Below are 13845 nucleotides of genomic sequence, written 5' to 3' on the forward strand. Positions count from 1 at the left end.
CATTAAAAAATTTCACCTTGTGTTTGGAAGAACAGCTCCGCTACCGCTTAAATGGGCCTCTCACAGAATCCCACTAACTTCTTGGTTGCTGAATGCAAGTTTACACATTCTCTAGAGAGGCAAGATCAGGGTGCTGGTGCTTCTCTGATTCTGGCCATCCTACTTGGCTCTGTGAGTAGGTGTGATCATTGTAATGCAAAATTCATATCATTCTTTTTTTTTTTTTAGTTTAATTTCCTTTTAGTTTATCAGTAGTAAGATCCCTGCTGGCATGTCATTTAATTTGCTCCCCGTGCTAATGATGATTTTGAAGGCTTTTACAGAAATGATTATATGGTAATACCAAATCTGATGGTGGATCCAAGCCATCATTTATAGTAATAGGATCATAACGAAGCTCCCGCGGGTATTCCTTCTTGCAGTGCTGTTTGGGGGTGGGGCAGGAATCTGCTTGGCTTCATCTCACATTATTAAAAGATCATTACTAAGGATCCTTCACAGGGAATGGGGCTTTTCTGGCTCTGATGCTGAGTCTCCGGGCAAAATAATGGGTTGCAAAGCCATGGTCCTCCGGGTGAAGCCAGATGAGCTGGCCACACCCGCCATGGGGCAGCTCATGAAAAGGATGGGATTAGAGGAGGTGGAGACCACTGACCACCGGTCCCTTTCCATGCCCACTCCCACTTCTGTGTGTAGACCCTCATGGTGCAAACTGACCTGTCGGGGATGAGTTCACAGGAGGGTGACTCTGTGTGCCTGCCTTCCAGCAGTAGTTCCTCTGTCCCTGTTATTAATGTGCAATGTGAGTTTCACTGAGCCAGCCACTGGGACAGAATGAATGAGATGCCATCTCTGTCCTAAAGACTGGGGACCAATGAGAGCTCCTGAGCATCACGGGCTGGAAGAGGTGTCTCTGTGGGGGATGGGGTGGGGGAGGAGGGCTCGGGGTTTAGTGAGAACCCAGGAGAGGAAGGAGGTATCATCCCCACTTAGACCACCTGGAGAATCAGCAAAGACTTCACACAAGTGGTTGAGCTAGGTCTTGAAAGACTGGTGGTATTTTCTAGGCAGCAGTGGGGTGGGGTTCAGGAGTGGGTCGTTCCAGGCAGATGGGGCCTTTTCAAGCTTGGGTACTTCACATCGTCTGAAGGGCCTGGCCAAGTTCAGTGAGGCTGGAGCTGACACACGACGCTGCCATTCTTTCCTGCCATGCTTCAAAGAACCATAGGAGGGTGCCTCCCACCAGCCCTTCTACTGCTCTTCCTTTGTTTGGGGATCAGAAAGAGTGAGAAGAGGGAGTACTCTCCTTCTTATGGCTCTGGGGCAGACCTCAGACCATGGGGTTAAAGTTATGGGAAGGCAAGTTCAGGCTCAATAACGAGGAAGCGCATTCTAACGACGTTGGCCTTTTCATATTAAAATAGTCTGCATAGTGAGGGAATGAGCTCCCCATCAATCAGTGACTTGCCCAAACACCGACAGCTAGTTAGACCAGGGTCAACATGCGTACCCAGGGAGCCTGACTTCAAAGAGAGTGCCTTTTTAATTTTTTTCAACCAACGCTACCTCATACAAAACACCACAGAATTCTGAGCCTAGGATTAGGTCCGAGCTCATGGAAACGTAGCCACTTGCTGACTTTTGTATCTTAGTTTCTATTTAATGAGCAAACAGCAAGCCATGACATCAGGCATTTCCTTTTATTAGCTCTTAGTAGACTTCTGCTGAAATGGCTCAGATGTCCCAGGAACATGGTCTACAACCTCGTTGAAGAATGTGGGGAGAAAGATACATATACACACGTGTGTGTGTCTACATATGTCTATTCTGTGGTATGTCTCTGAGGTTGCTGCCTGCCCTGCGGGGGGCACTCAGAAGCGTTTCTGGAGGGCAATCCGGATATTCTTCAGCAGGCCCCACTTAGCTCGGCTCTTCCCACGCCCATCCGGTGTTACCACCTGCAATCAGAAGCAGAGAGCCATGGCACCAGCCACAAGGGAAGCAGCAGCTCCCAGGAGCCCGGCCCCGGCTGCGGGCCAGGCGCTACACACATCAGAGCATTAGCTCCTCATGTCAACAGCCACATGAGGCCGGTGCCATGGACCCCATTTTACCAATGAAAAAACGAAGGCACAGAAGAACCAGGTAGCTTTCCTGAAGTCCCGCAGCTAATATGTGGTGGGGTTGGGATTTCACAGACAAGGTCCCACTTTTTAAGGCAGTTCAAGGACTGACTGCTGATTACCGTGTTGTGGTTGTGACCCCAGGTGGGCTTCACCAGAGATTAGCCCCAGGGGTCCTCCCCCCAGTCCCTAGAAATTGCTTCTGTCACAGCTCTTATCATTTGTAAATTTCACTGAATGTGTTTAATTAATTTTCTTACCAGACGGTGAGCACCTTAAATGGGGTGTGGAGGCAATGACAGTCTTTCCTCTCTGTAATCCCAACAGTGGTTATGGTACAGAGAAGTTTCTTAGAAAAGTGAATGAAAGGTGAATAGAACCATTATTTGTACATCTGCCAACTGTTTCTCTTCGCAGCATCATACTATCTCTGATCACAGTGAATAGTCAATGCTCCCTAGAAAAGGCAGCTTACATTGGGTAGCAGAACCCTCCTAGAGGTCTCACCAACTCAGCTTAGATGTGGAGCTCCGTGCCTTACCTTGAAGGCGGTGGACTTCTCCACAACTCTGGTCTGGCACCATTCCTATTCCTTCCTAATACACATTTACTGAGAAGGCATTTAGGGAGTGAGGTTAAGATCCAGGTATGAGAGACAGCCCACAGGATCAATCAGGATTCATGGGGCAGATGGGGCTAGGGGTGCAGTTTGGATGAGGAAGAGCGATGTTTGTACAAAGTATATGCAAAGGCTTTTATGTTTGTTTTCAAAGGGAAAGGGCAAAAAATAGACACCGTTATTATTATGCTCTCTAGTTTTACAAAATTTACTTTTAGTTTTAGAGAAAACAGGGCTTCATGCAAGATAAAGATTATGTTATACCTACGATGTTAGATTATTCATTGCTGGATAAAAATGGACATAACACATAGAGATAATCCTGATAAGGGTGGTATAAATGTGTAAGATATACACACAGAGCTATCAAGGGGCAATGAGGAAGGAATAACAGTGTTATGGTGGGTTGGGAATTGACTCATAAAAATAGGGAATTGAAGTTCTGCCTTAAAGTATAGTCAGGATCTCCAGAGATAAAGACTTGAGTGGGACATGTGAATGGGGCAGTGGGGAATGAGGTGTGTCTGTGAATCAGAGGATCAGATGAAACAGGACAGAAGAAACAGAGAACAGAACTTGAGATACTAAAGAAATTGAAATGATAGTTGGCATTCCCTCCCCTGCCCAAAAGGCTCAGATGGTCTTTCAAATGAATTCTACCAAACTTTTAAGAAAGAGTTGTTCTAGAAAATAGAAAAAGAGCAATAGTTTCCTAGTTCATTTTTCAAGCTAGTAAAATATTGATTCCAGAACCAGACAAAAGAAATATAAGCAAAATATTATAGGTCTGGTTCACGAATGATGAGAGATGCAGTACTCCAAAACAAAATATGAGCTAACTAAAACCAAGTATATTAAAAAAATAATACATCATGATCACATAGGGTTTAGTCCATGAATGCAAGTAGAGTTTAACATCAGAAAAATCAGTGTCATTAATTTCATTAATGCCTAAAGGAGAAAAGTCATATGATTATCTCAAATAATACAAAAAATTCACAAAGTTGCACAAGCTCTCAGAAATTTAGAAGTAGAAACAATTTTCCTTAACTTAATAAGGTTTATATATAAAATTTACCACTGAATTATACACTTCAAAAGAGTGAATTTCTTAGTATGTGAACTATATTTTAATAAAACTTTTATAAAAAATGAAAAGTCAGAGCACTGTTAAAAAAAACTAAATCAAAAATCATCATAGCTCAATGGAGAAACATTAAGATCAGGAATAAGACAAGGATATTAACTCTCACAGCCACCATTTTCTGTAGGACCAATAGCCCTGGCCAAAGCTATAAGGAAAGAAAAAGAAATAGTGGTTCAAGACTTGTAAGGAAAGAGGTAAAACTATCATTATTTATAGATGATAGGATCATACGCCTGGAAAAACAAGCAGAATCAACAGAGAGACTCTCAGAATAATGAGATATTATTGATATTGCTGGAATCAAGATTATCCTACAAACACAATAGTTTTTATTCTAAACCAGCAGTACATTAGAAAGTATAATCAGATATAAAAATAACATTAATAATATCAACTAAATCTGTAAAATATCTGGTTTAACCAGGAATATATAGTACCTCTATGGGAAGATTTTAAAACTCCATACTATTCTCCATAGTGGCTGTACCAATTCACATTCCCAACAGTGCAAGAGGGTTCCCTTTTCGCCACACACTCTCCAGCATTTATTGTTTATAGATTTTTTGATGATGGCCATTCTGACTGGTGTGAAATGATATCTTGTTGTAGTTTTGATTTGCATTTCTCTAATGATTAATGATGTTGAGCATTCTTTCATGTGTTTGTTGGCAATCTGTATATCTTCTTTGGGGAAATGTCTATTTAGGTCTTCTGCTTATCTTTGGATTGGGCTGTTTGTTATTTTGATATTGAGCTGCATGAGCTGCTTGTAAATTTTGGAGATTAATCCTTTGTCAGTTGCTTCATTTGCAAATATTTTCTTCCATTCTGAGGGTTGTCTTTTCATCTTGTTTATGGTTTCTTTTGCTGTGCAAAAGCTTTTAAGTTTCATTAGGTCCCATTTTGTTTATTTTTGTTTTTATTTCCATTTCTCTAGGAGGTAGGTCAAAAAGGATCTTGCTGTGATTTATGTCATAGAGTGTTCTACGTATGATTTCCTCTAAGAGTTTTAAAGTGTCTGGCCTTACATTTAGGTATTTAATCCATTTTGAGTTAATTTTTGTGTATGGTGGTAGGGAGTGTTCTAATTTCATTCTTTTACATGTAGCTGTCCAGTTTTCCCAGCACAACTTATTGAAGAGACTGTCTTTTCTCCATTGTATATCCTTGCCTCCTTTATCAAAGATAAGGTGTCCATATGTGTGTGGGTTTATCTCTGGGCTTTCTATCCTGTTCCATTGATCTATATTTCTGTTTTTGTGCCAGTACCATACTCTCTTGACTACTGTAGCTTTGTAGTATAGTCTGAAGACAGGGAGTCTGATTCCTCCAGCTCCGTTTTTCTTTCTCAAGATTGCTTTGGCTATTTGGGGTCTTTTGTGTTTCCATACAAATTGTGAGACTTTTTGTTCTAGTTCTGTGAAAAATGCCAGTGGTAGTTTGATAGGGATTGCACTGAATCTGTAGATTGGTTTGGGTAGTATAGTCATTTTCACAATGTTGATTCTTCCAAGCCAGGAACATGGTATACCTTTCCATCTATTTGTATCATCTTTAATTTCTTTCATCAGTGTCTTATAATTTTCCACATACAGGTCTTTTGTCTCCTTAGGTAGGTTTATTCCTAGATATTTTATTCTTTTTGTTGCAATGGTAAATGGGAGTGTTTTCTTAATTTCACTTTCAGATTTTTCATCATTAGTGTATCAGAATGCAAGAGATTTCTGTGCATTAATTTTGTATCCTGCTACTTTACCAAATTCATTGATTAGCTTTAATAGTTTTCTGGTAGCATCTTTCGGATTCTCCATGTACAGTATCATGTCATCTACAAACAGTGGCAACATTACTTCTTTTCCGACTTGGATTCCCTTCATTTCTTTTTCTTCTCTTATTGCTGTGGGTAAACTTCCAAAACTATGCTGAATAATAGTGGTGAGAGTGGGCAACCTTGTCTTGTTCCTGATCTTAATGGAAATGGTTTCAGTTTTTCACCATTGAGGATGATGTTGGCTGTGGGTCTGTCATATATGGTCTTTATTATGTTGAGGTAAATTTCCTCTTTGCCTACTTTCTGGAGCGTTTTTATCATATATGGGTTTTGAATTTTGTCAAAAGCTTTCTCTGGATCTATTGAGATGATCATATGGTTTTTATACTTCAATTTGTTAATATGGTGTATCACATTGATTGATTTCAGTATACCGAAGAATCCTTGCATTCCTGGGATAAACCCCACTTGATCATGCTGTATGATCCTTTTAATGTGCTGTTAGATTCTGTTTGCTAGTATTTTGTTGAGGATTTTTGCATCTATGTTCATCAGTGATATTGGCCTGTAGTTTTCTTTCTTTGTGACATCTTTGTCTGGTTTTGGTATCAAGGTGATGGTGGCCTTGTAGAATGAGTTTGGGAGTGTTCCTCTCTCTGCTATATTTTGGAAGAGTTTGAGAAAGTTAGGTGTTAGCTCTTCTCTAAATGTTTGATAGAATGCACTATGAAGCCATCTGCTCCTTGGCTTTTTTTCTTGGAAGACTTTTAATCGCAGTTTCAATTTCAGTGCTTGTGATTGGTCTGTTCATATTTTCTATTTCTTCCTGGTTCAGTCTCGGAAGGTTGTGCATTTCTAAGAATTTGCCCATTTCTTTCAGGTTGTCCATTTTATTGGCATATAGTTGCTTGTAGTAATCTCTCATGATCCTTTGTATTTCTGCAGTGTCAGCTGTTACTTCTCCTTTTTCATTTCTAATTCTATTGATTTGAGTCTTCTCCATTTTTTTCTTGATGAGTCTGGCTAATGTTTTATCAATTTTGTTTATCTTCTCAAAGAACCAGCTTTTAGTTTTATTGCTCTTTGCTATCATTTCCTTCATTTCTTTTTCATTTACTTCTGATCTGATCTTTATGATTTCCTTCCTTCTGCTAACTTTGGGGTTTTTTTTTTTTGTTCTTCTTTCTCTAATTGCTTTAGCTGTAAGGTTAGGTTGTTTTTTTGAGATGTTTCTTTTTTTAAGGTAAGATTGTATTGCTATAAACTTCCCTGATAAAACTGCTTTTGCTGCATCCCATAGGTTTTGGGTCATCATGTTTTCATTGTCATTTGTTTCTAGGTATTTTTTGATTTCCTTTGATTTCTTCAGTAATCTCTTGGTTATTAAGTAGTGTATTGTTTAGCCTCCATGTGTTTGTATTTTTTACAGATTTTTTCCTGTAATTGATATCTAGTCTCATAGCGTTGTGGTCGGAAAAGATACTTGATATGATTTCAATTTTCTTAAATTTACCAGGGCTTGATTTATGACCCAAGATATGATCTATCCTGGAGAATGTTCCATAAGTACTTGAGAAGAAAGTGTATTCTGTTGTTTTTGGATGGAATGTCCTATAAATATCAATTAAGTCCATCTTGTTTATTGTATCATTTAAAGCTTGTGTTTCCTTATTTATTTTCATTTTGGATGATCTGTCCATTGGTGAAAGTGGAGTGTTCAAGTCCCCTACTATGATTGTGTTACTGTCGATTTCCCCTCTTATGGCTGTTAGTATTTGCCTTATGTATTGAAGGTGCTCCTATGTTGGGTGCATATATTTTACAATTGTTATATCTTCTTCTTGGATTGATCCCTTGATCATTATATAGTGTCCTTCTTTGTCTCTTGTAATAGTCTTTTTTTAAAGTCTATTTTGTCTGATATGAGAATTGCTACTCCAGCTTTCTTTTGATTTCCATCTGCATGGAATATCTTTCTCCATCCCCTCTCTTTCAGTCTGTATATGTCCCTAGGTCTGAAGTGGGTCTCTTGTAGACAGCATATATATGGGTCTTGTTTTTGTATGCATTCAGGCAGTCTATGTCTTTTGGTTGGAGCATTTAATCCATTTACATTTAAGGAAATTATCAATATGTATGCTCCTATTACCATTTTCTTAATTGTTTTGGGTTTGTTATTGTCTTTTCCTTCTCTTGTGCTTCTTGCCTAGAGAAGTTCCTTTAGCATTTACTATAAAGCTGATTTGGTGGTGCTGAATTCTCTTAGCTTTTGCTTGCCTGTAAAGGTTTTAGTTTCTCTGTCAAATCTGAACGAGATTCTTGCTGGATAGAGTGATCTTGGTTGTAGGTTTTTCTCCTTTATCACTTTAAATATGTCCTGCCACTCCCTTCTGGCTTGCAGAGTTTCTGCTGAAAGGTCAGCTTTAACCGTATGGTGATTCCCTTGTATGTTATTTGTTGTTTTTCTGTTGCTACTTTTAATATTTTTTTTCTTTGTATTTAACTTTTGATAGTTTGCTTAATATGTGTCTTGGCGTGTTTCTCCTTGGATTTTCCTGTATGGGACTCTCTGTGCTTCCTGGACTTGATTAACTATTTCCTTTCCCATATTAGGGAAGTTTTCAACTATAATCTCTTCAAATATTTTCTCAGTCCCTTTCTTTTTCTCTTCTTCTTCTGGAACCCCTATAATTTGAATGTTGATGGGTTTAGTGTTGTCCCAGATGTCTCAGAGACTGTCCTCAATTCTTTTCATTTTTTTTTCTTTATTCTGCTCTGCAGTAGTTATTTCCACTATTTTATCTTCCAGGTCACGTATTAGTTCTTCTGCCTCAGTTATTATGCTATTGGTCCCTTCTAGAGAATTTTTAATTTCATTTATTGTGTTGTTCATCACTGTTTGTTTGCTCTTTAGTTCTTCTAGGTCCTTGTTGAACGTTTCTTGTATTTTCTCCATTCTATTTCCAAGATGTGGGATCATCTTTACTATCATTATTCTGAATTCTTTTTCATGTAGACTGCCTATTTCCTCTTCATTTGTTAAGTCTGGTGGGTTTTTACCTTGCTCCTTCATCTGCTGTGTGTTTCTCTGTCTTCTCATTTGGTTAACTTACGGTGTTTGGGGTCTCCCTTTCATAGGCTGCAGGTTCGTAGTTCCCATTGTTTTTAGTGTCTGCCCCCAGCGGCTAAGGTTGGTTCTGTGGGTTGTGTAGGCTTCCTGGTGGAGGGGACTTGTGCCTGTGTTCTGGTGGGTGAGGCTGTATCTTGTCTTTCTGGTGGGCAGGTCCACGTCTGGTGGTGTGTCTTAGAGTATTTGTGGGCTTATTATGATTTTAGGCAGCCTCTCTGTTAATGGGTGGATTGTGTTCCTGTCTTGCTAGTTGTTTGGCATAGGGTGTCCCGCACTAGAGCTTGCTGGTCGTTGAGTGGAGCTGGGTCTTGGCATTGAGATGGAGATCTCTGGGAGATTATCGCCATTTGATATTAAGTGGAGCTGGGAGGTCTCTGGTGGACCAATGTTCTGAACTTGGCTCTCCCACCTCAGAGGCACAGCCCTCACACCTGGCTGGAGCACCAAGAACCTGTCATCCACATGGCTCAGAATAAAAGGGAGAAAAAGAAAGAATGAAAGAAAGAAAGAAAGAAAGAAAGAAGAATATAAAATAAAATAAAGTTATTAAATTAAAAATAATTATTAAAATAATTTTTTTAAAGTAATTTTAAAAAAAAAGAAAGAAAGAAAGAAAGAAGAGAGCAACCAAACCAAAACACAAATCCACCAATGAGAACAAGTGGTAAAAACTATACTAAAAAACAAAACAAAACAGAAAAACCAAATAAACAGAAAAAAGATGGGCAGACAGAACCCTAGGACAAATGGTAAAAGCAAAGCTATACAGACAAAATCACACTAAGAAGCATAAACATACACACTCACAAAAAGAGGAAAAGGGGGAAAAAAAAAGTATCGTTGCTCCCAAAGTCCACCTCCTCAATTTGGGATGATTTGTTGTCTATTCAGGTATTCCACAGATGCAGGGTACATCAAGTTGATTGTGGAGATTTAATCTGCTGCTACTGAGGCTGCTGGGAGAGATTTTCCTTTCTCTTCTTTGTTCGCACAGCTCCTGGTGTTCAGCTTTGGATTTGGACCCGCCTCTGCGTGTAGGTCGCTGGAGGGCGTCTGTTCTTTGCTCAGACAGGACGGGGTTAAAGTAGCCGCTGATTCGGGGGCTCCGGCTCACTCAGGCCGGGGGTGGGGAGGGGTACGGATGCGGGGCGAGCAGAGGCCGACGTGACATTACAGCAGCATGAGGCCCACCGTGCGTTCTCCCGGGGAAGTTGTCCCTGGATCCCGGGACCCTGGCAGTGGCGGGCTGTACAGCCTCCCTGGAAGGGAGGTGTGGAGAGTGACCTGTGCTTGCACACAGGCTTCTTGGTGGCGGCAGCAGCAGCCTGAGCGTCCCATGCCAGTCTCTGGGTCCGCGCTGATAGCTGCGCCTTGCGCCTGTCCCTGGAGCTCCTTTAAGCAGCACTCTTAATCCCCTCTCCTCGCGCACCAGCAAACAAAGAGGCAAGAAAAAGTCTCTTGCCTCTTAGGCAGGTCCAGACTTTTCCCCGGACTCCCTCTCAGCTAGCCGTGGTGCACTAACCCCCTGCAGGCTGTGTTCACGCCGCAAACCCCAGTTCTCTCCCTGTGCTCTGACCGAAGCCCGAGCCTCAGCTCCCAGCCCCGGCCGTCCCGGCGGGTGAGCAGACAAGCCTCTCGGGCTGGTGAGTGCTGGTCAGCACTGATCCTCTGTGCGGGAATCTCTCCGCTTTGCCCTCTGCACCCCTGTTGCTGCGCTCTCCTCCACACCTCTGAAGCTTCCCCCCCTCCGCCTCCCGCAGTCTCCGCCCACGAAGGGGCTTCCTAGTGTGTGGAAACCTTTCCTCCTTCACAGCTCCCTCCCACTGGTGCAGGTCCGTCCCTATTCTTTTGTCTCTGTTTTTTCTTTTTTCTTTTGCTCTACCCAGGTACGTGGGGAGTTTCTTGCCTTTTGCGAGGTCTGAAGTCTTCTGCCAGTGTTCAGCAGGTGTTCTGTAGGAGTTGTTCCACATGTAGATGTATTTCTGATGTATTTGTGGGAAGGTGATCTCCACGTCTTACTCTTCCGCCATCTTCAGAAATTCTCCATTTTAAGGATTTTTAAAACAAAACTTCAAAAGGTCAAACCATGAAAAAAATAATTGATGACTTTGATAACATCAAAATTGAAGATTTCTGCTGTTTCATGACATACACGATGAACAAAGTTATAGACAAATGTCAGAATGGAGAAGATATTATCAATGTCTAAAGCCATTATCTAGACTATATAAGGTCATACTACAAATCACCTAGGAAAAGAAAAATGCAATAGGAAAATGGGCAAAAGATATTTAGCATGCTATTTACAGAAGAGGAAATCCTGAAAACAACCATATGAAATGAAATTTTAAACAATAAGGAGATAGTACTTTATACCTATTGGGCTAGCAAAATAGTAAAAGCTGGATCATGTCAAATGTAGGTGGGGCTTAAGATATGGGGTCCTCATTCATTCCTTATGGAAGAGTACATGCGTGCAGTCCAATCAAGTATGCACACACTCTACCCCCCAGCAATTTCACTCATGCTGTACGTCTGATAGGGGCTGAATTGTGTCCTCCCAAAATTCTTGTGTTGAAGTCCTATTCCCAGTACTTCAGAATGTGACTTATTTAGAGATAGTGCCTTTAAAGAGGCAATTAAGTTAAAATGAGGTCATTATGGAGGGTCCTAATCCAATCTGACTGTTGTCCTTATAAGGAGAGGAAGTTTGGACACACAGAGACACACCAGAGGTGCACTCACACAAGAAAGGGCCCTGTGAGGGCACAGGGAGAAGGCAGATGTCTGCAAGCCAAGGGGAGAAGCCTCAGAAGAAAGCAGACCCACCAAAACCTTGACCTTAGACTCCTGGCCTCCAGAACTGTGAGAAAATACATTTCTGTTGTTTATGCCACTGAGTCTGCAGCATTTTGATGTGGCAGCCCTAGCAAACTAATACAATGTCCCAGAGAAAGTCCCACGTCCCTATCCCACCCACAAAATGTCAGGAATGAGGCTGTTTACTACAGCATTATTGGAGGTCACCTGGGTGTCCATCCTGGCTGAATAGACAGGTAAAACTTGGTGAACAAACGCACACTGTAAAGGATGAGGCAGCATTAGGAGTTAGGGACTAAATGTGCCCAGTGACATGGATGGATCATTAAAAACACAGTGTTCAGGGGAAAACGGTAAGACACAGTAAGTTATGTAACAATACTAGCATTTGTGCAAATTAATAACACATTCAAAACAATACACGCCATGTAAGAACACATAAAGGCAGCAAGATGCACATAAAACATATTAGAATGGATATCTAAGGAGCGTCACAAAAGGAAACAAATACATAAACAAGAAAAGGGCCCTGCATGTACCAGTACTGGTAAAGGACCATGAATTGAGGTGTCTGACTAATTCAACCTTCTGTGTATGAGGTTAAAAATGATAGGTCCAGCTTGAGCCTGAATTAGACTCATTGCAGGGTTCTAACCTATTGGCAGGGCAAGTAGGGAGGGACCAATAGGGTTCTATTTACGTGAACGATCAAGAGGCCTTTGGGAAAAGAATGAATTCTAAGGAGATGACTGCAAACCACTTTGATTTCGTTTCAGGGCATGGAGTCACGGTGAGTATGTGGGTAGGTGAGCAGGTAGTTTTGGGGTAGTTATTCCAAATGTGGACTAGTGTTGGTCACTCAAATTCCTCTAACCCCAACCCCTGAAGATGTGTGTCTCAGCCTAAGGTGGAGTGTCTGCAGTAGGGACAGAAGAAAAACCAGAGGGGGATTTCATGAAACTGAAGTAAGATGCCCAGGAAGGCCAAGCAGCCCTGCTCTGTGGCTGGAGTTCCAGCCTGAGTGTGGCCTGAGCAGGTAGGAAGAAGTACTGCAGATGCTCAGTTTATCTGGCAGGACCACTTCCTGAGCACACGTGAGGCACTGTTGGGGGGTGGGATCCAGTATAGACTGAGAAGGAATTTGAGAGGATGGGTGGGGCGAAGGGTGGGTGCCTTTCCTGAAGAGCTATAGGGAAAGACCCAGAACAGTACCAGTGTGTGAGTATTCTGGGGCCTGAATGTTTACCTCCAAGTCAGATGTAACCTGAGATATCTGGTCTACCTCAGATTGTGGTAGGCAGAATAATGGCCCCCCAAGTCCATGTCCTCCTCCCAGGAACCGGTGAACATTTTATGTTACATGGCAAAGGGGGATTAAGGTTGCTAGTCAGCTGGCTTGAAGATAGGGAGATTATCCTGAATCATCAGGTGGATCCAGTATGATCCCAAGAGTCCTTCAAAGTCGAAGAGGAGGCAGAATCGAACCAGAGGGATGATGGTGTGAGAAGGACTCAGCCTAGCGTTATTGGCTTTGGATATGGAAGAAGAGGCCATGAGCCAAGGAATGTGGGCAGCTGCGTGAAGCCGGAAAAGGGGAGGAAATGAACTTTCCCCTAGAGCCTCCGGAAAGCACACAGCCCTGCTCACACCTTAGATTTCTGATCTCCGGAATTGTTAAGTTAATAGGTAAAACTGTATTGTGTAAGCTACTAATTTGTTACAGCGGCAACAGGAAACCAGTGCGCATGTGGAAAGTTAGATATTTCATAGGAAGACTTCCTGGAAGTTAGCAGAGATTTGCAGTCAGAGGGAGACATCAAGGTGAGGAGGCTGTTTTCAAAAATGGGGGCCGTGGTCATCAGGTACACTGAGGTTTAGATGAAAAGCAGGAGGAGGAACTGAGGTCACAGGGTATGTGATTTGCCTAAAAACACATCTCCATTCCTTCAAAAAATATCAACAAGGCACTGGGGCATTAGAAGCTCTCAGCTGGGGACTTGGGAGCCAAGAGAGGTGAGGAAGGCCGGCACGATGTCCTCGCTGAGCTTGCCGCCTAGCAGACCGGGGGCTTGGACCCAGGTACACCCGCCCAAGTCCAAAGATCTTCCCAACGCATGATCTTGCCTCGCAAGAAAAATAAAAGTGCCGTTCTCACGGCTGTTGCTCTGACAACATTCTCCCAGAGAGTGGTGCCAGGTCCCTAAGGCTGAGCCCACTCTGCCTAGACTTTGCTGC

General features: G+C 42.0%; 1 protein-coding gene across 1 annotated transcript in view; it reads right to left on the reverse strand.

The window, feature by feature from the left end:
* Positions 1–1871: 1871 nt before the first annotated feature.
* TRIM42 (tripartite motif containing 42) overlaps positions 1872–13845 on the reverse strand; it is a gene marked incomplete at both ends in the record, with an annotated part of 29373 nt that continues 17399 nt past the window's right edge. Inside the window, one exon of the mRNA XM_082655053.1 lies at positions 1872–1958. Coding sequence (XP_082511179.1) covers positions 1872–1958 — 87 coding nt within the window. The remainder of the gene's footprint in view (positions 1959–13845) is intronic.

The sequence above is a fragment of the Grampus griseus genome, assembly GCF_964374135.1.
Source record: "Grampus griseus genome assembly, chromosome: 5".
Lineage (NCBI taxonomy): Eukaryota > Metazoa > Chordata > Mammalia > Artiodactyla > Delphinidae > Grampus > Grampus griseus.